This window comes from Rana temporaria, chromosome 2 (genome assembly GCF_905171775.1).
Source record: "Rana temporaria chromosome 2, aRanTem1.1, whole genome shotgun sequence".
In the NCBI taxonomy this organism is placed as follows: Eukaryota; Metazoa; Chordata; class Amphibia; order Anura; family Ranidae; genus Rana; species Rana temporaria.
Window position 1 is genome coordinate 505,312,207 of NC_053490.1, and position 25,781 is coordinate 505,337,987.

General features: G+C 41.7%; 1 protein-coding gene across 1 annotated transcript in view; it reads left to right on the forward strand.

Annotated features, from left to right (window-relative positions):
* The window catches only part of ITSN1 (intersectin 1), a 266,243-nt gene that overhangs the window by 233,958 nt on the left and 6,504 nt on the right, over positions 1–25,781 (forward strand). Inside the window, exons 34-37 of the mRNA XM_040338914.1 lie at positions 4,238–4,450; positions 9,315–9,436; positions 12,500–12,582; positions 23,260–23,343. Of these exons, the coding sequence (XP_040194848.1) occupies positions 4,238–4,450; positions 9,315–9,436; positions 12,500–12,582; positions 23,260–23,343 (502 nt within the window). The remainder of the gene's footprint in view (positions 1–4,237; positions 4,451–9,314; positions 9,437–12,499; positions 12,583–23,259; positions 23,344–25,781) is intronic.

The following is a 25,781-nucleotide window of genomic DNA, read 5'->3' on the forward strand; positions in this document are numbered from 1 at the left end:
AAAAACATAATCAGTGAATATATAAGGTGTTAACCTGGAAATACATAGTAATCTAAACCAAAAAACTAAAATGAACTGAGTAAATAAAATGTTGGGTGCCCAAATTAAATAAATAAATACATATAACAACCCAGTGACATGTGAGCAATAAACAAAGTCCAGATGCAAAATCCAAAAGAGATATTGCAATTTCTGTGAATAATCAGCAGCGTCTTGAAACGCAGCAAATTCAGTGAATGTGCCAAATCCAGAAACCTCTGGATTTGGGACCACGTCCTATTGCGACGAAACGTTGGGCAGGCGACGTTCTGACGTCACCGCGACACCAGCTGTACCCGGAAGACATGGGCAGGCACATCGAAGAGCCGGCCGGCTCGTTTTTATCTTTACGCTCTCTATCAATTGGATAATTGTAAGTGCACAATCTTATTTTTTACAATAAATTATCTGGGATTTTACGCTATGCAAGTCCTTCTCTTTCATGGTTTATCGGTCTTGTGAGAGTTAATCGAGTGGACATATCCCCCTCCCTCCTGGTGGAGAGTCGCTGAAAGGCATCTGTCTCATGCATTTTTGATCTCCTTAAACAGAGATCTATCCAGCTGGTAAGAGACAGTATTATCAGAGGTGGTGGCTTTCCTATCTTCACGGTTTCTGGATTTGGGACATTCACTGAATTTGCTGTGTTTCAAGACGCTGCTGATTATTCACAGAAATTGCAATATCTCTTTTGGATTTTGCATCTGGACTTTGTTTATTGCTCACATGTCACTGGGTTGTTATATGTATTTATTTAATTTACGCACCTGACCTTTTATTTACTCAGTTCATTATAGTTTTTTGGTTTAGATTACTATGTATTTCCAGGTTAACACCTTATATATTCACTGATTATGTTTTTATCAATTTTCCATTGTGTTAACACTGTATTCATCATCGATTGTTCCTCTTAAGTGGGATCTCGGTCTAGTCATCTGTTTTAGCACAGCTCTTTTTACCTTATTACTTGGTGATATACCTAAAAACGCACTGCATGCAGTCCACTTCGAAGTGCCCGCGAGTACTCAAACTCCTTACCAGAAATGTGGAATCTCAATATTATAAGAGATCCAAAGCGCCTGGCTGTCGTGCAGCTCTATCTCCACAGGTACTCCAGTGTCTCAGTAAATAACATCACAACTCATATGGAAGAGAAAGAGACAAATCCCATGTTGTAGTTTTTAAAACGTCACCGCAATTTTTAGAAAGATACCACTCACACGAGATATGTTGAGATCAGCAAGTATAGCAAAAACACCACCGCCAATCCACTGGTGTGCATGATGACTTCACAGACCAGGCCTCACCCAACGTGTTTCACATACCTCCCAAATTTTTGAGATGGGAAACCTATCAGCAAAAGTATGCAGGCATAGGACACACCTCTTGCCACGCCCACTTAAAGGAGAATTGTACAAAAAAACAAGATTGGTTAAACCTACAAGTGCTTTTTTAACCTCTACTATTCCTTTATATTGGCTTTTCGAATTTAGAAATGCAGCATTTTAGAAAGCAGATGAAATGTTTAGAACTGGGAAACACTTTTTGCTACATATAAAGTGCATTTTATATACATCCATATAGATAAGACCAAAATGAGGGACAAATGAGGAGGATAGAGGGACATTGCTCCAAATCAGGGACAGCCCCTCGAAATCAGGGACAGTTGGGAGCTATGTGTTTCATTGCTTAAAGCGGAGGTTCACCCATAGAGAACACATTTTCCCCTTAGATGGATGCTCGTTTTGTCTAGGGGAATTGGCTAGTTGTTTTAAAATATGACCTGTACTTACCGTTTACGAGATGCATCTTCTCCGCCGCTTCCGGGTATGGGCTGCGGGACTGGGCGTTCCTTCTTGATTGGCAGTCTTCCGAGAGGCTTCCGACGGTCGCATCTATCGCGTCACGATTTTCCGAAAGAAGCCGAACGTCGGTGCGCAGGCGCAGTATAGAGCCGCACCGACGTTCGGCTTCTTTCGGCTACGAGTGACTCGATGGATGCGACCGTCGGAAGCCTCTCGGAAGACTGTCAATCAAGAAGGAACGCCCGCTCCCGAAGACCCATACCCAGAAGCCGACGGAGAAGATGCATCTCGAAAACGGTAAGTACGGCTCATATTTTTAAACAAATAGCCGATTCCCCTAGACAAAACGAGCATCCATCTAAGGGGAAAAGAGAAAAAAAATAAATAAATGGGTGAACTCCCGCTTTAATGGACATCCCTAGGTGAAATAGGGCTGTAAATGTAATATGGTGAAAAAGGTGGAGTTTGCCTTTAATATTTGTTACCTTTCAAATGTAGCTACTGTGAGGAGTCTCTTCAATTTATCTGTCACGGTCATAATTATGACTTTAAGCACTGAAATAATCTGATCTACTAAGGTCAGGTTCTTAAATATATTTTGGTAAAAACAAATGCTCAACGCGGTTTACAGGAGGCTAGAACTAGACAAGGGTGCGCTTCTCTACGCCCCAAAAGGCCACTGGACTAAAACGTAACCTTTTATTCTATGTCATAAAAAGTATGTAAATGGTTTACAGGAGGTCAAATAGCTGTTGAGAGTGTGAAACGCGTCAGTTTGTTATCCTGTACCCTGCTGTCGTTTGTACTTTTGTCATTTTGCACAATAAAGGCGTTTTTTATTGGAGTGGCTGTCCAGACCCTCCCTCTTCTTGGTGGCAAAAGGAGTAGAACTTTAGCAGCCATTTTTCCTTTAGTCACTCATCAGAGGGGTGTATACTATGATTTTAGAGAGGAGAGCGCAACTATGCATATATATGGAAGATGCTTTCCGCTATAGAAAAGGGTAGGACGTGTATGTGGGACATTTATCAAAGTACCGTACTTACATTTCTGCCTGAACTTTGATTTAATGTGCTATCACAATTTTATTCCTGTCATTATTCCTGTCCTCAACCAGCTTTGCTGGTACCTGCAGCATGAATGTAGGGCCCCCCCGGTCTTCCCTTGTGTGGTCTTACCCTCTCCTGTGATGGGTGGATCTTACCCTATTGTGGAGGCCATTTCTTCCAGTGGGGAATGTTCTTTCCACTGGCTATATGCACTACGTTCTTTAACCACTTGCCGACTGCGCACCGCCGTTCTACGTCGGCAAGTTGGCTCTGCTGGGCGAGAGCACATAGTATAACGTCCTCTCTCTCAGCCGCCACTAGGGGCGCGCGCCCCCGCTCGCCCCCGACTCCCGTGCGTGTGCCCGGCGGGCGCGATCGCCGCCGGGCACATGCGATCGCTCATTACAGAGCGGGGACCGGGAGCTGTGTGTGTAAACACACAGCTCCCGGTCCTGTCAGCGGGGGAAACGCTGATCTTCTGTTCATACAATGTATGAACAGAGGATCAGTGTTTCCCCCTAGTGAGGCCACCCCCCCCCCCACAGTAAGAACACACCCAGGGACATACTTAACCCCTTCCCCGCCCCCTAGTGTTAACCCCTTCACTGCCAGTGGCATTTTTATAGTAATCCAATGCATTTTTATAGCACTGATCGCTATAAAAATGCCAATGGTCCCAAAAATGTGTCAAAAGTGTCCGAAGTATCTGCCATAATGTCGCAATACCGAAAAAAAATCGCTGATCGCCGCCATTACTAGTAAAAAAAATATATTAATAAAAATGACATAAAAATACCCCCTATTTTGTAAACGCTATAACTTTTGCGCAAACCAATCAATAAACGCTTATTGCGATTTTTTTTTACGAAAAATAGGTAGAAGAGTACGTATCGGCCTAAACTGAGGAAAAAAAATGTTTTTTTATATATTTTTGGGGGATATTTATTATAGCAAAAAGTTAAAAATATTATTTTTTTTCAAAATTGTCTCTCTATTTTTGTTTATAGCGCAAAAAATAAAAAACGCAGAGGTGATCAAATACCACCAAAAGAAAGCTCTATTTGTGGGAAAAAAAGGAGGCCAATTTTGTTTGGGAGTCACGTCGCACGACCGCGCAATTGTCTGTTAAAGCGACGCAGTCCCGAATCGCAAAAAGTACTCTGGTCTTTGGGCAGCAATATGGTCCGGGGGTTAAGTGGTTAACAGGAATATAGTATAGGTCTGTTATGGCTCCCATGTTACTTATGAGATATAGAGGATAGTGTGGTACCTAAACTATTCCAAAATTATACTTTTCCCTCAGCTTCTAACTTCTTGAATCTTTTTTGTGTTTTTCACTTTTAGCAATTAGTTTTTAATTCTGTGACGAACTGTTTGGGCCCGCGGAAGTTTCTGCACAGTGGAAAACTATACAAAGCAAAGAGCAACAAGGAATTATACAGTTTTCTTTTCAATGACTTCCTGCTGCTGACCCAAATCATCAAACCACTTGGATCATCCGGCAATGACAAAGTCTTCAGCCCTAAATCCAATCTCCAGTACAAGATGTACAAAACAGTGAGTAAATACCTCATTTTGTGTAGGAGTATGCGTATTACGGTTAGGAAAGAATTGTTAGTTCCACCACTGAATTATGTGTAGATGTCAACGACTTTGTAAAGTGCTGCACAATATACACTGACTGAGCACTTTATTAGGTACATCTGTTCAATTGCTTGTTAACACAAATTGCTAATCAGCCAATCACCTGGCATTAACTCAATGCATGTAGGCATCTAGAGGTGGTGAAGACGACTTGCTGACGTTCAAACCAAGCATCAGAATTGGTTTACTTGAGGTTTTTTTTAATAGTTACTTGCATTCGCTCCCTCTCAGTAGTGTTAGCCTGAATGTCATAATATGAGGCCACCCTGACTCTAGTCTGAGTGCAGTGCTGATAACAGATACTTGAGTAACAGTCGTGTGAGAATTTATGGGTAGAGTTACCACCTCATCCCTTTAAAACCCAAACACATATTTACACCAGTGGTTCTCAACTTGGGGGTCGAATGACGATTTGCCAGTGGTCCCCGAATCCTGGGCAGTTCCTGAAGCCCACACGCTCTCCCAGCCTTTTCGCGGACCCGCCCAGCTAGGCTGTTCCTGGAGCCCGCGGCCGCCCACTTAGCCTCTTCGCAGCCGCCCATTCAGTTCACGGCATGGCTGGGGGGCAGCTACTAGAGGTCGGCTGACTGGTGAGGAATGTGAAGTGGGAGGGGCTGGAGGAGATCTTATCTCCTGATTTTGGCATAGGTGTCACTGCTGCGGGACACTACAAAGTCGGAGACACAGAGAGTAACACTACCTGTGATTATAGTTGCCATTAAAAGTCCCCACTACACTTCTAAGATCAGCAGATGACCTTCATCAAGAGCACCAAAGTTGGCTGCACTGCCACTGATCCCACCCCCCCTTGCACTGCCACTGATCCCACCCCCCCTTGCACTGCCACTGATCCCACCCCCCCTTGCACTGCCACTGATCCCACCCCCCCTTGCACTGCCACTGATCCCACCCCCCCTTGCACTGCCACTGATCCCACCCCCCCTTGCACTGCCACTGATCCCACCCTCCCTTGCACTGCCACTGATCCCACCCTCCCTGCACTAACACTGATTCCATTCCCCCACCAAGGAGTAAGAGAAGGAATAAAGAATACATGAAAATAGGGGGAGGAACAAAGAAAAAGGGGGAGAAAGAATAAGAGAAATAACAAGAAAGACGGCTAGAGAGAGGAATGGGGGGGGGGAAGCGATAAATTAGGATAGAGAGATAAAAGGAGAACAAAGAGAAACAGTGGTTCATCCTAAAATGTACCATAAGGGGTTTTAAAACTGTACGAGTGGAAAGGACTCCGGGATCGCTAAATGTCCATGGGTTAGGGGCGCAAATTACTTGTCTTGGCTTAGGTGCTGACCACCCACGATACGAAAATAATTTTACTGTTAGGGGTCCCCACAACTTGCTAAATTTTATCAAGGGGTCACAGCACTAGAAGGTTGAGAACCACTGAATTACACAAATTCTGTGGCTGATTAACCACTTGCCGACCTCCTCATGTAGATATACGTCAGCAGAATGGCACGGACAGGCACATCAACGTACCTGTACGTGCTCTGCTTGCCGTTGGTGGGGGGTCCGATCGGGTCCCCCCCCCGCTACATGTGGCGGTCGGTAAGCCTCGGGGAGCGATCCGGGACGACGGCGCGGCTATTTGTTTATAGCCGCTCCGTCGCGATCTTCCCCGGAGCTGAAGAACGGGGAGAGCCGTGTGTAAACACGGCTTCCCCGTGCTTCACTATGGCGGCGCATCGATCGCGTGATCCCTCTTATAGGGGAGACTCGATCGATGATGTCAGTCCTACAGCCACACCCCCCTACAGTAGTAAACACACACTAAGTGAACACTAAATGTTACAGCGCCCCCTGTGTTTAACTCCCAAACTGCAACTGTCATTTTTACAATAAAGAATGCAATTTAAATGCATTTTTTGCTGTGAAAATGACAATGGTCCCAAAAATGTGTCAAAATTGCCCGAAGTGTCCGCCATAATGTCGCAGTCACGAAAAAAATCGCTGATCGCCGCCATTAGTAGTAAAAAAAAAAAAAAAAAAAAAATGCAATAAAACTATCCCCTATTTTGTAAACGCTATAAATTTTGCGCAAACCAACCTATAAACGATTATTGCGATTTTTTTTTTACCAAAAATAGGTAGAAGAATACGTATCGGCCTAAACTGAGGGGAAAAAAATGTATATATGTTTTTGGGGGATATTTATTATAGCAAAAAGTAAAAAATATTGAATTTTTTTCAAAATTGTCGCTCTATTTTTGTTTATAGCGCAAAAAATAAAAACCGCAGAGGTCATCAAATACCACCAAAAGAAAGCTCTATTTGTGGGGAAAAAAGGACGCCAATTTTGTTTGGGAGCCACGTCGCACGACCGCGCAATTGTCTGTTAAAGCGACGCAGTCCCGAACTGTAAAAACCCCTTGGGTCTTTAGGCAGCATATTGGTCCGGGGCTTAAGTGGTTAAGGTGATAATTAAACGCTGTGCCTTATCTGCATTAAATTAGCCTCAGAACCTGTGTAATTATGAGGTGGCAACCCCAATTACAGGACATACTGCTAAAGGCATTGTTTAAGTTTTATAGTCCTCCAGCAACCTGGACAGGGTGTCCGCTACCAATTATTGAGTTGTGGCAGGAGACAAACCAGCCTGACACTGCTGCTCTGGCAGGGAGAGAATACAGCTATATAACAGTGCACACACCTATCCCTGAGAGGATATGGTGCACTATTATACCACCTTGGGATTGCAAATTCCAGGTCTTAAAATTACCAGATTCTGTTTGGTGCTTCTTAGAAAGATCCTTTTATGATGGGGCTTGCCTGTGTGAAGCAGCTTTATTCCTCCTACAGGGCTGCCTACTGCATATCGAGCAGTGATGCTGAAACTGATGATTGTGATATTGGAGCATAGTATGCAGTTTAGAGACAGCTGTAGTTGAAGTTATGCTCCATCAAGAAAGTCACGTTAACCACTTCAATACCGGCATTTTCACCCCCTTCCTGCCCAGGCCAATTTTCAGCTTTCAGTGCTGTCACATTTTGAATGACATTTGCGCAATCATGCAACACTGTACCCATATGAAATTTAGAATTTTTTTTTCCTCACAAATAGAGCTTTCTTTTGATGGTATTTGATCACCTCTGCGATTTAATTTTTTTGCGCTAAAAAAAAAGGGCGACAATTTTGAAAAAAAAATGATATTCTTAACTTTTTGCTATAATATATCAATTTAGGCCGATACGTATTCTTCTACATATTTTCGGTAAAAAAAAAATTGCAATAAGCGCATATTGATTGGTTTTCGCAAAAATTATAGCCTCTACAAAATAGGGGACAGATTTATGGCATTTTTATTGTTATTTTGTTTTTACTAGTAATGGCGATTTTTATCATGACTGTGACATTGCGGCGGACACATCAGAGACTTTTGACACTATTTTGTGACCAGTGACATTTATACAGCAATCAGTGCTATAAAAATGCACTGTTTACTGTGTAAATGTCACTGGCAGGGAAGGGGTTTACACTAGGGGGCGATCAAGGGGTTAAATGTGTTTCCTAGAGAGTGATTTTAACTGTAAGGAGAGGGGACTCACAAGGGGAAGAGACCGGACAGTTTTCCTCTGTACTGGGAACACACAGATCGATCTCCTCTCACCTGACAAAACGTGGATCTGCATGTTTACACACACAGATCCACGGTCCTGCTGTGTGACAGGCAATCGTGGATGCCCGGAGGACATCGCGGCAGCCGGGCACGCGCATCGGCTCCCGAGTGGCGCGGCGGGCGTGCGCCCCCTAGAGGCTCAAAAGGCCAAAGACGTCACGGCGGCCCGGAGGGAAATAGAGTTCCTGCCACCGTCATTACTATGGGCGGTAGGGAAGTGGTTAAAGTAATTGAACTGTTGACACCAGCCACAGTGGTCTGGTCAGTCGGGTAAGCCCGGCACTTGCCCCATCTATGGAGTGGGCAGCGCTTCCCTCAGAGCGGTGGGCGGCAGCTACCTCTTCTCCTCCACGGGATTACGATGGCTTCCACCGTGTGTCTCCTCCCTCCTCGGGTAATTGGAATGCTTCTTTCAGCCAATCGGGAAACAGCTCTCAGACCCACTTCCTGATTGACCAGGAGGAGAGTCAGTGTAACAATAGCGAATATTCATTCGCTATTGTCACACAACTGGATGCAGTGCTCTGCGCCCCGAGCCCATCGTTTTGTGTAGCCTATTGGAGCCTCTGGCTCTAATCACATGCTTAAAAAAAAAACTGATGGAATCCATGCTTCCGGTGCCCAGCATGTAGATTAGGGTGCCTGGACGCATGGATAGGGGAGCCTGCACACCTAATGGACGGGCGGCCACTAGCATAATGCTTTCATGCGCCACAGCCGATCAGCCTGATGTGGACAGGCCTGTACTGTTCTCAAGAAGCTATGAACCTCATCTGTGCCATCATAGAGCAAGAATTTATTATGTGACTCAATGTTCCCATATTTTAAACAATTTAGGTATGGTATCAGTTAGTTTTGCAGTCAGTTTTTCATTTGTCATCATGAAAGAAATGCTTTATGGCTACAAATTGAATATAAGCTGTTTTTTATTAGTTAGAAATGAATTGTTTAGTTGCTGCTGTTCTATATTTGAGCAGTTTATGTTGATCTATATTGCCATTAGATTTTTATTTAGTAGTGCTTTCCTAGGTATTTTGTGCAAGGGTTGTTCAAGAATTGTATGTGTATCGTTTGATAGCCCATCCAGTCAAGTCCACCAAACACGCAGGATTTAATATCGGTATGCCTTCTCTCTGCAGCCCATATTCCTCAATGAAGTGCTGGTGAAACTGCCCACAGACCCATCAGGGGATGAGCCCATATTCCACATCTCTCACATTGATCGGGTGTACACGCTACGGGCTGAGAGCATCAATGAGAGGTAAGGATACTTCTGCACTTATAAGTTCCAAAACTTTACACACACTTCTATGCAAGTGTCTGCATGTATGGTCACATGCCTCGTTAAAGGTCTTGGGGAACCTGAAGCTCAGGTAGCGCTAATAAGTGCGCTTGACCTCATCCCCCTCCAACACCCTCTGTCATTCCGTGAAGCCGTCCATAATAACGATTAACCAATAATGTAGTAAGGGAGGGGGCAGGGCTATGTGTGGCTTTGAGATGTTATAAAGGGGGGGGGGGGTGACTTTCATAATTCAGGCAGTCCCCAGTTCTTAGATTATTTTTTGTGGGACAGTTGGCATTTGTTTTCTGTGTTGCCCACCCCTCACTTAGACAACTGTTGGACATTCCAAAGCTTAAAGTTATTCCAAAGCGTAAACATTTTTACCTTAATGCACGTCTGCAACTCTTCTCTTTCCTCAATTCCAGGTCTCGTTGGCTTTGCTAGGGCACCAGGAGCCATTGGCCAGTGACGAGGGAGTGGAAGGGGGGGGGGAGCTAAGTTTCACTGTCTGTGTCAATGGACATAGCAGCGAGGGCTCTGGAGCAAGCACCCACAAGTGCCCCTATGGGAAACGTCTTTCAATGGGGACATTGGACAGAGAGGAGGGGCACTGGCTGGGGACCCAAAAAGAGGATGTTTGCGGCCGCTCTGTGCAATTCCATTGCACAGAGCAGGTAAGTATAGATATGTTTGTTGTTGTCTTTTTTATTTTTTATTAACCTTTACAATCATTTTAAAGTCTTCCTGTGTTCCTCAGTTGTCGAAAAAGAAAATAGGATCTTTGTACTCCGTAAAAAAACGTTTTCTTGGAGTCCATCAAAGGACGCAAGTCCCGCCTCTGTGTTTATGATCATACTCTTGATGCTGCTTTTCTACGTTTTCTTTTTGTTTGCCATTGTTCAATCCTCCTGTAAGCAGCAGTATAACCTAGAGGTTAAAGCGGAGGTTCACCCGTACATAACACTTTTTCCCCTTAGATGGATGCTCATTTGTCTAGGGAAATCGGCTAGTTGTTTTAAAATATGAGCCGTACTTACCGTTTACGAGATGCATCTTCTCCGCCGCTTCCGGGTATGGGCTGCGGGACTGGGCGTTCCTATTTTGATTGACAGTCTTCCGAGAGGCTTCCGACGATCGCATCCATCGCGTCACCATTTTCCGAAAGAAGCCGAACGTCGGTGCGCAGTATAGAGCCGCACCGACGTTCGGCTTCTTTCGGCTACTAGTGAAGCGATGGATGCGACCGTCGGAAGCCTCTCGGAAGACTGTCAATCAAGAAGGAACGCCCAGTCCCGCAGCCCATACCCGGAAGCGGCGGAGAAGATGCATCTCGAAAACGGTAAGTACGGATCATATTTTAAAACAACTAGCCGATTCCCCTAGACAAAACGAGCAGGAATCTAAGGGGAAAAATTGTTTTATGGGTGAACTCCCGCTTTAAAGACTTCCTGTGTCTCTCAATAGAATCCTTTTCTTGGAGTCTATGCTGAATACAAAAATCTCATCCTTTTTATTAAAGGCCAACTCTGGGCAAAACAAAAAGCTGCGCATGCACTGAACAGCAAACGGCACTCCCCCATGATTCAGCGGTGGACTGTTCCTGACATCCTCACATACAGAGCAGGTCTGTAGGCATGATGATGTCGGGAACAGTCCACCGCGAAAGACCGCTAGGGGGCAGAAGCAACAGGAACCGGGCTTGAGCTAGGAGGATCGGATGATTAGTTAAGTATCTCTCTATTCTCCAATCTCCTTGCCAAAAACGAGCAGTTAAACCGTGCCCCACTGCATATGAAAACATATTTTTTGCCTGCATTTGGGCTTTATTATCCCATTTTACACAAGTCTATAATGTACATTTTTTAAATGGGGTTTTTTAATTGTATATTTAAATGCGTTAATTTTTGTTGTGTTTTTTTTTTTATGTAAATTTTTCGTTTCCCATGACTATCTGTTCTGGTAGCAGTGGTCAGCAGGACAAATAGAGAACATAAATCTCCCCAACAGGCAAAATAAAAACCTGACAGGGATTTCAACTTAAAGGGGTTGTAAAGGTACAATTTTTTTTTTCCTAATTAGCTTCCTTTACCTTAGTGCGGTCCTCCTTCACTTACCTCATCCTTCCATTTTGCTTTTAAATGTCCTTATTTCTTCTGAGAAATCCTCACTTCCTGTTCTTCTGTCTGTAACTCCACACAGTAATGCGAGACTTTCTCCCTGGTGTGGAGTGTCGTGCTCGCCCCCTCCTTTGGACTACGGGAGAGTCAGGACGCTCTCTACGTTGCAGATAAAGGAGCTATGTGTTGATGGGCGTCCTGGCTCTTCTGTAGTCCAAGGGAGGGGGCGAGCACGACACTCCACACCAGGGAGAAAGCCTTGCATTACTGTGTGGAGTTACAGACAGAAGAACAGGAAGTGAGGATTTCTCAGAAGAAATAAGGACATTTAAAAGCAAAATGGAGGGATGAGGTAAGTGAAGGAGGACTGCACTGAGGTAAAGGAAGCTATTTAGGGAAAAAAATTGTACCTTTACAACGCCTTTAAGCCATACATGGATCAATATTCGGCTGGCTCCGCAGGGACCAGGCAATTTTTGATCCATGTATGGGCACCCTAGTTTTACACAAGTTGATCTATCAATAGACTTGTGTACATCCAGCCTGTCAGGTTTTTCCCGAACAATTAGTGCTGCCGTTTATAGCTGGCATGGCTTATCATTGTGTTTTGCCGCCATGGAAGGCTCCCCTCTGGCAGAACACCCCCATCAACCCTTTGTTGTGTGACTGTGTTGATGGGGATATTAAGCAATTTTCTTTCTTTCCACCCGTGATTAAAAGTTAACAACCGTTTAAAAAGTGGAAAATAAACAAGTCAATGATTGGTCCTCTTTAGACTTTGTTTCCTTGCCTATTTCTATCTGATATATTGTTCTAGTAAATATGAATTATGTAATAAATGTCAGATGCCTTGTATGCCTGTATAGATAGATGGCCAGTGTCTCAGTAAGAATTACCATAAGTTTGTGTGTTTTCTTTGCAGGACAGCGTGGGTGCAGAAGATCAAAGCTGCATCAGAGTTGTACATTGAGACCGAGAAAAAGAAGAGGGAGAAGGCATATCTAGGTAACAAGCTCAATCATTACACTCATCTGGCGAAAGCACAACCCTGGCCCACAGCTAAATACAGGGTTAAAATACATATGTATATAGGAACTGTACAGGTACCCGATAAAAACTCTTTGAAGCAATGCACATGTTCTTATGACTTTTACCACTGTGCTGATAATGATTGATTTCCTGATGCAACCTCAGGGTTAACCCCATTTCTGCCGTTTGACCCAAATCCTGGGAGCATGCAGAGAGCTGAGAAACACACTGCTGCTTCCTTCTGTGTCCAACCTCAAGAGGAAGAGGTGGAGCCTGTACAGCTTCCTTTATTAACAATATGACATCACAAGCATGAGCATTCACATTGGTCAGTTTCATACAATTCACTCCCATTTTACATGCCCCCCTGTGACGTCTGTACTTGGCATCGTGGCACATGTTTCAGAAGCCTTCAATTAGCACAAATGCCTTGTGTAATACAGGGACCACAAACCCAAGCTTTCAGGGGCAAAGCCATATTTGGTATAGGGCTCTTCATAGTACAAACAGTCCACATGTCATTCAGACATAAGAGTTCCTTGCACAATCGCCATATTTGTTTCCTTCAGTGAAGCGAGGACAAGGAGGGGGAGGGGTGTGTTACCATAATAACTTTATATTTAAGAATTAATAACTCACATATATGATATATGGTTATAATAAGAGAGTTCTAATGTCCAGAGCAAAAGCTTTAACATAACACATTTATTAGAGCTTATACAAAGTCTAATCTAACACACAGAACCTATCTATAGTCTCAAAACTCAGAGAAATAGGTTAAAATACATACATTTACATGAAGGAATACAGAGTATATTCCTCTAAAACCTTAGATTGCCAGCATGGGCAGTTGCTACAAGTAATTATCATAGTTACCCTTTTTAAGACCCAGGCCTGTAGGCCAGCTCTCCATCAAGACATCCTTCCATCAAGTGATGGTTCCATAAAAGTGAACTCCATTAATTTGTGCTGTGGAGTATATCTTTCTAAGCTGACATCCCATTGGTTGGCCTAGCTAGGATCATGATTGGAGGCCCGACTAAATAAGTCAGCCCCCTTTCATGCAAATCTTGCTGTCTATATCCGACAGCAGAGTAAAGTGAATTTTTCCCAAGCTTAAACAGGATGTGGCTATCTTGATTGAACATCCCAGCATGGGGTCCCTCACATAAGGTGGTTTAATTCATTGGCTCCACAATGTCTGTTACCAAACAATGAACTTTGCTATATGCTAAATGCCATGAATTAGCATGCTAAATGAATCATATACTCTGTACTCTGACTGAAATGTCTTCTGCTCTACTTAGAGAAATATATTCATAATTAGAATATATATCTCTTTATATTCATACACCGACACAGCCATATATATATATATATCTATCCATACATACACATATATACATATATATATATACCCACATATCTCTATTTAATCTAGATTACCCAAAAACCATATGGCAACAGATGGCCCCTTGTGGCCAGTTGAGAATATGAGACTCGGCCACACCTACAATAATGGTTTTATGTGTAATCTTTCATTTAAAACTTTTTGGCCTTGCCCTCTGAAATGATATACACCTCTGTGAAAAAAAACTTTTTAAACTTTCCGTCTCTACAGTTCATATTTTTGGATCCCAGTACTGGTAGTCATCACTTGTTCTGGATGTAATAAGTCCATAATAAAAATCATAAGATACCAAACATACAAAAAAAATTAAGGGGGGAAGAAAACTGGAGGATCCTTGTTCTCAACCGTCCAAAAATAATAGTGCGAAAGTCCATAATGTCAATCGGGTCCTGTTTGCCTTGCTTCTGGGACAGTCTTCCTTGGCGATTCCAATTGGATACATCATACAGTAATGGCCTTTGGACCACCTTTATTGGCTTTCTGTGCTTGTACTTTATTAGTGTGGGCAAAGTTAGAGAAGGAAAAACACGAGTACTTTTACACCATATGCCTTCCAATGAATGCTTATCTTGTCATTCTGAGTATTAAGGACCTTTGATTAAAATTGTTATAGATATACTGTGACCTAATATGAGGCCCTTTACCATTGTCATGTGTAACAATTTAACCTTCAGCCCGTCAGCCAGGTAGTCTGATTGCCATCCCCCATCTTTCTTCCTCCATTGTCATATGCCTGCAAGTAACTCTGCCCCGCCTTCTGCGGATTGCCCCTGTGTGTGTGTGTGTGTGTGTGACCCTTCCAGTTTCCAGGCGGATCTTGTTGCCATCGCAACTCACCACAAACTCCTTTTACTGACGCTGTGTTCAGTTATCCCAACCCTGATGGGTTGAAGCCTGGGGGGTGCCCCACTTTGGTGCATATAGCTCCGTCCTTGGCTACCATGTGTAGCTGCTGTATGAGTCCTGCCTTTACCAGACTAGGGAAGAGGTCATCACTTTAAGAGGTCTCCGTGCAGATTTAGGCAGTGTCATGTAAGCAGACAAAAATAACTTGATTTCAGAATGTGGATAGGTGTGATGTTACCAGTTACTTGTGGCTTCAGGAATGATTAGACTAAATTACTTAAGTACAATTGTACTATACTCTGTTATTTGCCAATCACTATGAGTCTCACCAGTCCCAGTATATCTATATGATCTTTAAGCATTGCTTTTTGAACTTAGTTATGGCACAAAAAGAAAACTGACCAACATAAAAAAAAATTACCCATGACCACATACATATGATGACTGACCAATATTAGAACTGTAGAGAGGATACAATGTCACCTATACCAGGAAACTAGTCACATGACTGTTGCTGACTATTGTCATAGTTGGTAATAGCTACAATGTCACACATTTATATAAAACATTTATCCAGTGTTAAAAGAGAAGAAAAAACTGTTGGAACTTTGTCCCATCCCCAAAATGATATAGGGAAGCTTTAATATTCTATATCAACATTTTTGTTTTGTTTTAACTGTTCTAAATGTTGTCCATATAATGTTACCCCTACTTCCCTCTTTTTTTTTTTTTTATTTCACCATAGCAACCTCCAGAATCACCAAAAATAAAGTGATATAGGAAATGAAGAAAAATAGTTTTCCTTAGAAGAAAAAGGAGGAAACAAAAAGTACACCCAAAAGGGTATATACCAAAAAAAGCAAAAACAAAAAAAAAATCAGATTCAATGCTGCCCCAACCTTTGTATTGTTAAAGAGCATTGAATATGTATTTTGTTAAACCAAAAAAACAAAATAATTAAAAAAAATAAAAATAAACACAAACACTAAAAAAAATAAAAATTGCATTGCTGTTATACAAAAGGCAATGTCCTCTCTGTAGTGATTACCATATTAATTGATTCTCAGTGAAAATCAATTTTCCAGCCCAACAGGCCACAGGAAGTGGTATCAGAGAGAGAAAGAGACCCGGCCCTGTTTAATGAAACAGACCACTAAAAAAAATTTAAATATATTTTAGAATTTAGTTGGGCCTGACTCTAATTAATTCTATTCAAGGATTGTCCTTAAAACAAACATTTAAAAAAACGATGTTTTAAGGTCCTCTGTGTTTCACAGTATTTTGATCAGTCTTGGTTTCGATCCTCTGTCCATGTGTGTATTTCTTCCTAAAATACAAAAGTCCAAACCATTAATAACATCTTACTGTACCTCTTCTGAGGAGGTTTATGGGCTAACTGACAGTATATGCTTGCCAGCGGAGGTAATGAGTCTATCACCGTAAGTACAGTGACCCATGTAACTGACTCCCTCCTATATCTGTATGTTAACAAACTAGTTAACAAATTATAGGAAAAACATGGTGGGATTTGTAAGTATTTGTAAGTACTTACCGTCTAAGAAGACCTCCTGCTGACCTACCCCCTTTACGCATATTACCAGCACATGCGTCAATTTTGGAAGGAGAAAAACAGAGAAATATAGGACCTACTGGATCCATAATATGCCACAAGGTGCAGCATAATGTTTTATGTAGTTTCCAAGTGTCAGAGTGAATGACACTTCACTCTAACCCCAGGAAAGGAGAGAGAAAAACAAAATAAACTTATCTTGTACCTGTGCACAGGGTTTTTATTCGCGAATACATTTAAGTTATAGAAAAAGTATAAATTTAAACTGGTACCAGTATTGAGCTCATTACAAACAAGAGATTGGGGAAGAGAGAGAGAAAACAATTATGAATTCCATAAAAACAGAAAAAAAATCAAAACAAACAAAAAGAAAAAGTCTTGTTTACACATGGACCATTCATACCCTTTCATTCCATGACCCACACAAACACACCTTCGTTTATCTTGAATCCCCTAGCTTTGGTAATTTGCAAATGAATTGCTAGGTGTTTCTGGCCATTGGGAGAATACAAAGGGACCGAATAAGAGAAAAACAAAACCCTATACTTGACCTTTTGTTACGCATATGTACAGCTTTCTGTGATTCACCCTGAAAAAAAAAAAACTCGCAGCAAAACAATTAATACTTATCCCACTTTTTTCTTATTTAAAGCCAACAATACAACATTCTTACATGTACCTTGGTAAACTTTGATCTAGTGAAACTAAATGTCCTAGACATCTAGAACCCTTCTAAATCTACTCCATCCATTTTTCAAATTCAAGTCAATAATGTTTCTTTTAAAGGACTGGAATTCTTTCACAAACTCATCCCTTTCCTGTTTCATTTGCCTAATCTCATACTGTAAAGCCTCATTTTGGGCCTTAATATTTGAGGAAGGGATGTATGAATTTGTATTTTCATATTTCTTAGGCTTTTCACCCCAGCGAGGTGAGTACACTTCTATGTCACGCCTCTTTGTTGTATACTGATTTGGTTTTAATATCTTTTCACCAGAAGCTAAACAAAACTGGGAAATGTGTCCGAATAAACCACACGAGAAGCATTTTATCTTTTGTAAAGTTTTAACGCGTCTCTTAACAACTGGTGTGGTTTTAGGCTGAGAACATTCAATGGCTACAACCTGATTAACACCTTTTGCTGTATGAGAAATGGAGGTTCTTTCAAAAGAGCTCCCATCTTTCAATGAGCTGTTGGCATTATCATCTACTCCAGACAGAGGTACTTTCCTGTTGCAACTAGAAATACTGAAACTGGTTGCCTTACAATCTATGGTATGTGTAGATTGTACCGTCTGCACTGTGCTGGAAGATGCAGATAATTTTCCACATTTACTGTGTGCAGCATTCAGCCCCTGTATTGTTGGCTGCTGGTGGCTAGAATTCGTATTTGTCATAGAAACTCTTGGAGTACTGATTTTACTTTTGGCAATTTCTAGATCTTGCTTGAGAGAAATGGTCTGCAATAATAATGACCTATAATTGTTGGCTAACCAAAATGCAGCAAAAATTAGTGCGGTCTTACCCTCACGTTTGCTGTATTTTCTCTCTGTAAGTTTTATATTTACATACTCTTGTGCATGGTGCCATGGGCTTTTGGATTCCTCCATTGTCCTTATTATCTCTGCGCTATTTTTAACTTTAGCCATCCTGGCCATCAATTTCTCCATGATTAAAGTTCAGTGGTGATACAATAATACACCACAGAGTCGACTATCAAAGTCTAGAACTTAGAATTTGCCCCAGAGTGCAGATACCAGTTTTAACATAACACTACTATCTTCACAGAATGAAGTCTACACCAAAACAAAAGGGCTAAGATCCACACCCACGGAACAATAGGTTTGCTTTAGGTGCACAATGGGAATGTAAACACAGCTATGTTTACCCCAATATTTGCTACACCCAATTCAGTTTAAAAAAACAAAAACAAAAACAAATCTCCCACCAACTTAGATTATTAAATTATTAGTACTTGGTAGGGTTTATCCTTAAAAAGAAAAAATTCAAGGTATAAAATACAGTATGCTAAATGCACCTTATTTTATCCTAATAATCTTTTGCATAAATTAGTTTCAGTTGCAAGCCTTCCACAGTCTTGTACTTTAACTAACAACAATGAGAATATTACTACTTGTAACTTTACACCGTTAGCAATAACACCTAAGTTAAAAAAAAAAATCTTTTGTAGATTTCCAATGTCCTCCAAATTTAAATTTTAGTGGACATACGATTTAAATACAACCAAAACTTGTTGGATTCTTTGAACAACAAACGTCCAGACCACTATTTCAGTGTCTTTCTACAGACAACAGACAACCAGCACGTTTCTGTGTCTTAAACAAAATTGTATAAATTGCAAAAAATAATAATCATTTATTCTTTTCCACAAACCCAATGACCCACTCTTTCAGTGTGTCAAAGCTGTTTCTATCCCGGTATCTCCTCCCCAATTAATGGTACATCCAAGATACATTATGATTTTGGGATATTAATGAAACACAAAAAAAAAATCAAATAACCTTAGAAAATATTAACATATATTTTCCCTAGCTAGGATAGGATAAACTGACTCAGTTTGAACTCCTACTAACCTTAAAAATAACTTGTGGGTAAGCTGACTCAGCTTGAATCCCTTAGTAAAAAAACCTTGTGGTGTATTGTATTGTCTCCTAATACCCACTAGAAAAAACAAAAATATTTACTTATATGTTCCCTAGATAGGATTGGATAAGTTGACTCAACTTGAATTCCTCCTACTAAGCTTTAATCTCTAATACACAATATTCTGCTATTATATTAAATACTTCCAGTCTGTACATATTCTGTGGTCGCCACTGTTACCATAATAACTTTATATTTAAGAATTAATAACTCGCATATATGATATATGGTTATAATAAGAGAGTTCTAATGTCCAGAGCAAAAGCTTTAACATAACACATTTATTAGAGCTTATACAAAGTCTAATCTAACACACAGAACCTATCTATAGTCTCAAAACTCAGAGAAATAGGTTAAAATACATACATTTACATGAAGGAATACAGAGTATATTCCTCTAAAACCTTAGATTGCCAGCATGGGCAGTTGCTACAAGTAATTATCATAGTTACCCTTTTTAAGACCCAGGCCTGTAGGCCAGCTCTCCATCAAGACATCCTTCCATCAAGTGATGGTTCCATAAAAGTGAACTCCATTAATTTGTGCTGTGGAGTATATCTTTCTAAGCTGACATCCCATTGGTTGGCCTAGCTAGGATCATGATTGGAGGCCCGACTAAATAAGTCAGCCCCCTTTCATGCAAATCTTGCTGTCTATATCCGACAGCAGAGTAAAGTGAATTTTTCCCAAGCTTAAACAGGATGTGGCTATCTTGATTGAACATCCCAGCATGGGGTCCCTCACATAAGGTGGTTTAATTCATTGGCTCCACAATGTCTGTTACCAAACAATGAACTTTGCTATATGCTAAATGCCATGAATTAGCATGCTAAATGAATCATATACTCTGTACTCTGACTGAAATGTCTTCTGCTCTACTTAGAGAAATATATTCATAATTAGAATATATATCTCTTTATATTCATACACCGACACAGCCATATATATATATATATCTATCCATACATACACATATATACATATATATATATACCCACATATCTCTATTTAATCTAGATTACCCAAAAACCATATGGCAACAGGTGGTTTGGAAGTGACTAGCTTGAGGAAGAATGATATCTGCTTTTGATTTCAACAGTCCTTTTGTCCTCCATTTCAAATGCTGAGTTATAACCTTTTTTAAAACATCATATCTGACAAATCTTTTCAAGGAAAATAAACACTATTGTGATATATACTTTTTCACACATGCATATATAGTTAATGAATATAAAAACAATATAAAAATATAAAAAAATATAAGAGAAAACATTTCAGTGGTTCTAATAAAAGGATTAGCTTAACATAAAATAGGAATTTTAGTATCGTCCATCACAGTGCTAGGTGACTGCAAAATATAAGGAGGGTAGCAATGCTGTTTAGAATGTGCTATACCATTGTCCCACTTTGTCTCTGCTCTTCGGTCAACTAGTAACTGTCTCTCCCATCTGCCATCTTTTACTGCTGGTATTGTCACTACAAGATAAATTAAATCAATCAGCTTATGCAAGGATTTAAATATTCAGGCTTAAACTTTTATAATTGTGCAGATTTACCTATGAATGAATTAAATTTGCCGTTTATTTAACTTTGCTTTCTGTGTGTGACCCAGGGATGTATTTAGGTTTTGTGCTGCCCTAGGCCTGACTAATTTAAATATGACCCACCCCTTCCTGTCAAGGCCACACCCCTTGCAGTTTAAGACCCACCCTGAAATTTTCAAGTGGGGACACTAGTTCTGATGGCTTGGGGGGGGCAATGGATTCCCTTAATTTGCATAGATTTACTCTCACTTCCTGTTTGGCTATGGGACAGGAAGTGAAGGAAAATCTCTGCAATGGAACAGGGATGGTAAAAAATTTGAAGTGACGCCCCCCCCCCCCCCCCCCACAGTTGCAAAATGCCAACCGCCCACATAATGGAAGCAGTGCGGCCGATTTATGGGGGCGCTAAACTAATTCGCCTAACAGTGTAGCGCAAGCCGGCGGAGACACTGTCCGTGCTGCCCCCCTGCAAAGTGCTGGCCTGGGCCTTGTTGGCCTAGGCCAGGATACAGCATTGGTGTGACCATCTGACTCTACAGAAGTGTCAGAAGTCACTTGATGTGTACATTGCTTTCCTGTGAACTATTTGACCTCACACTATTTTCCGACTCCTGATTGTGCGGTGTGATAGAACAGGCTTTTCACAGGACAGCAACTGTCAGGCTTCAGGTGACCTCTGGCCCCGATACTCAAGCAGAACTTGCTCAACCCAGTCATGTCTAATTGCTTTAAAGTGGTTCTAAAGTCTGAAGTTTTTTTTTTTATCTTAATGCATTCTATGCATTAAGATAAAACAAATATTGTGTGTGTAGCATCCCCTAATACTTACCTGAGCCTCATCTCGATCCAGTGATGTTGCACGAGAGTCTCAGCTGTCCGGGACTCTCCCTCCTCATTGGCTGGGACAGCAGCGGGACACCATTGGCTCCCGCTGCTGTCAATCAAATTCAGTAAGCCAATGAGGAGAGAGGGGGCAGAGCTGAGCCTCGGCTTTGTGTCTGAATGGACACACAGGCTTGGCTCGGGTACCCCCATAGCAAGCTGCAAGAGGGAGGGACCCGAGAAGAGGAGGATCTGGGCTGCTCTGTGCAAAAACACTGCAACAGAGCAGGTGAGCATTACATGTTTGTAATTTGAGACTTTAGTATCACTTTAACATACATTTTTAGTTGGTGTGTGGCAATATTTATACACATACCGTAAATTTCAGAGAGATAGTCCAGTTTAGATATATAATAAACTGGAAACCACCTGCCGCCTGAAATTGAGAAGGGGGGGGGGCTCTTTACATAAAAAAGAAGAAAAAAGGAAAAATATATATAAAAAAAGGGGGTAGCCACCCGGGGAATTTTATAATAATATAAAAAAAATATATATTATTATTTTTTTTATTATTATTATTTTTATATATATATATATATATATATATATATATATATATATATATATATATATATATACACACACACAAATTGATATATTTTTTTTTTTATGAAAAGAAATTACAAAAAAAGGGGGGTTGCCATCCGGGACCTCCGGGCCCTTTATAATAATAATGATAATAATAATAATAATAATAATAATAATAATAAAAAAAAAGAAACCTCTGGGCCCTTTAATAAAAAAAAAATAAAAAAAATATAAAATAAAATAAACATTTATAAAAAAAAAATATATATAAACAAAAAAAATAAAATAAACATTTATAAAAAAAAAAAAAGGGGTTTGCCACATGGCAAGTTTTATTTAGCCCCTGGGGATCTCCGGACCTCTAAAAAAAAAATTGGCCCTTTAATAAAAAATAAAAATATATTAAAAAAATATATATATATTTTTATAAAAAATAAATTAAAAAAAGTGGGGTTGCCATCTGGGGCCCTGTGGGCCTCCGGGCCCCTTACAGGTGTACTGCCTGTACCCCCTGATGGCGGCCCTGCCCTGTGATTGGACAGTAGTTAAACTAATGAGCTCATCTGTCACTCTGCTCTCTCTTCCTATTAGCATGTTGCAGCACAGCTTATCAGATCCTTGTGCTGCTTTTCCATCCCCTCTCTGAGCTCTGCTGTACAGAGTTTACAATAAACTGCAGAATGCAAATACTAAGTCAAATTCCGGTACTTTTAATGCTCGCCTTTTTATTATAAAACACATTAAATTATGAATAATTACAGAGCCGCTCTCATTTGGTTCTATTATATTTACCCAGAGCTTTAAAGGAGACCTATGACAATGGAAATGTGTATTAACCAAGTGTATGGTGTGACAGCGGGCAGCACAGGTTGGTAATGTATAACTGACCCAATTAACTGGGTTAAACACACTCTGGGGTACCTTAGCTGTCAGATTCTAAAAAAATTGGCTTGATGTGTTTATTTTGTTTTATTTTTTTATTAGCAATGCTGGATGATATTGATGTAAAAAAAAAAAATCTTGACGTCAAAATACCACAATCTCAGCTGGCTTTGGTTAGTACTGGAGAAAGCCAATGATACAGTATGTACCTGCCTCTTCCTGTGTCTGCAGTTGCATGTATCATTAGGTTATGCAGAACAGTGATAGGTTCACTTTAAAGACATTGGAAGTTGCGTATCATGCTGTTTGTTCTCTTTTCTTTCTAGTGCGTTCTCAGAGAGCCACAGGGATTGGGCGGCTGATGGTGAACATTGTAGAAGGTATTGAATTAAAGCCATGCAGGTCACATGGTGAGTACTTGTCGCTGTGAAGGTTTGTGAGGAAATGGCTTGATTCATTAAAGCGGGAGTTCACCCATTTATTAATTTTGTGACCTTTTCCCCTTAGATTCCTGCTCGTTTTGTCTAGGGGAATCGGCTAGTTGTTTTAAAATATGTGCAGTACTTACCCGTTTTCGAGATGCATCTTCTTCCGTCGCTTCCGGGTATGGGTCTTCGGGAGCGGGCGTTCCTTCTTGATTGACAGTCTTCCAAGAGGCTTCCGACGGTCGCATCCATCGCGTCACTCGTAGCCGAAAGAAGCCGAACGTTGGTGCGGCTCTATACTGTGCCTGCGCACCGACGTTCGGCTTCTTTCGGAAAATCGTGACGCGATGGATGCGACCGTCGGAAGCCTCTCGGAAGACTGTCAATCAAAATAGGAACGCCCAGTCCCGCAGCCCATACCCGGAAGCGACGGAGAGGATGCATCTCGTAAACCATAAGTACTGCTTATATTTTAAAACAACTAGCCGATTCCCCTAGACAAAACGAGCATCCATCTAAGGGAAAAAAGTATATTGTAGGGGTGAACCTCCGCTTTAAATTTAAAAATATGTTGTAGTTGCCTGCTCTGTGTAGTTGAGGCAATGCTATTGCACAGAGTGGTCCCTTACCTTCTCTACCGGAGACATGCCAGCTCCTTTTTTCCTGCGAGTGCCTCCTCAGCAAACCTTGTGTTGAAGGGGTACATGTGAGGGCGGGCTCCAAAGCTAAGCTGTGTGTGTTCACAGACGTAGGCCATGCCCCGCGCTCCCTCCTTCTAACATAATTTAACAGCAGCAGGGGCCTATGGCTCCCACTGCTCTCAGGGTCCCCTGTGAGACTAAGAAGGAGCTGGGGTGCTGCAGGTGGCTCAGTGGAGGAGTAAGGTGTAAGTGTTTAGGGATGGGGGCTTGAATAGTTAGTTGGGGTGTTTTTACATAATGTAGGAAATGCTTTAAGGTAGGGTGATCAGACATCCCCAGTTTCAGGGGACAGTCTCCTGATTGAGGACAATGTCCCGGGACCAAGTCTGTCCCTGGTTTTGTCCCCAGGTTGGATTTAATAGGGGGCAGGGGCAATTTTAAAGAAAGTCAGTGCAGAATTAAAATAAAAAAATTAGAATTACACCCCCTCCCCGCTCCGCCGTGCCTACTAGCATAGGGGGGTTGTATTTTTCCCATTATCTGTGCCCCTTTCTGATGATCATGTGCAGGTCTTGAGGTGGGCGGCGACGGGCAGAGAGTTGCTGATTGCCACCATTACTAGTAAAGAAAAAATATGTCCCCGGATTTCATTTTAAAAATCTGGTCACCTTACTTTAAGGTAAAAAAAAATTTAGGCCCGGATTCACAGAGAGCGGGCGCACATTACGCCGCCGTAACGCAAATAATTTACGCTACGCCGACGCAGCGCAAAGAGGCAAGCATGGAATTCACAAAGCCAGTGCTCCCAAAACTGCGCTGGATTTCTAAGGCGTAAGCTGGCGTAGGTGGAAGGCGTGAGCCATGCAAATGAGGCGTGACCCCATGCAAATGATGGGCCGAGCGACAGACAGATACGTATAATGAACTGCGCATGCGCCGTGATATGGACGCATCTCTCTGCGCATGCTCACATCCACGTCGGAACAACTGCCTAAGATACGATGGATCACTGTGTACGCCGTTAACGTAACCTACGCCCAGACAGACATACGTCCAACGTAAAATATGCCAGCTTGTGTTCCCTGGTGCAGACCTTTGCATGTCTGCTGCCGAGTTACACCTCCTTTATGGGGAATAACTTTACGCCGGACGTACGACTTACGCAAACCGTGCATAGCATGTGCCGGGCGCACGTACGTTTGTGAATCGCCGTATTTCCCTCATTTGCATATTTGAATGCCTAATCAATGTGAGAAGCAACATGCGTCCAGCACATATTTGCGCCCACGCTACGCCGGCGTAAGTAAGATACGTCGGCGTAGGATGGCCTGTTTTTAGACGTAAGTTGGTTTGTGGCTCTGGCGCACACATACGCCGGGCGCATATTTGCACTACGTCGGCGTAAAGTGATTTGTGAATCCGGGCCTTAGGCCTTAGTTAGACGTTAAAGGGGTTGTAAAGGATAACATTTTTTTTTCCTAAATAGCTTCCTTTACCTTAGTGCAGTCCTCCTTCACTTACCTCATCCTTCCATTTTGCTTTTAAATGTCCTTATTTGTTCTGAGAAATCCTCACTTCATGTTCTTCTGTCTGTAACTCCACACAGTAATGCAAGGCTTTCTCCCTGGTGTGGAGTGTCGTGCTCGCCCCCTCCTTTGGACTACAGGAGAGTCAGGACGCTCTCTACTTTTCAGATAGAGAAAGGAGCTGTGTGTTAGTGGGAGTCCTGACTCTCCTGTAGTCCAAGGGAGGGGGCAAGCACGACACTCCACACCAGGGAGA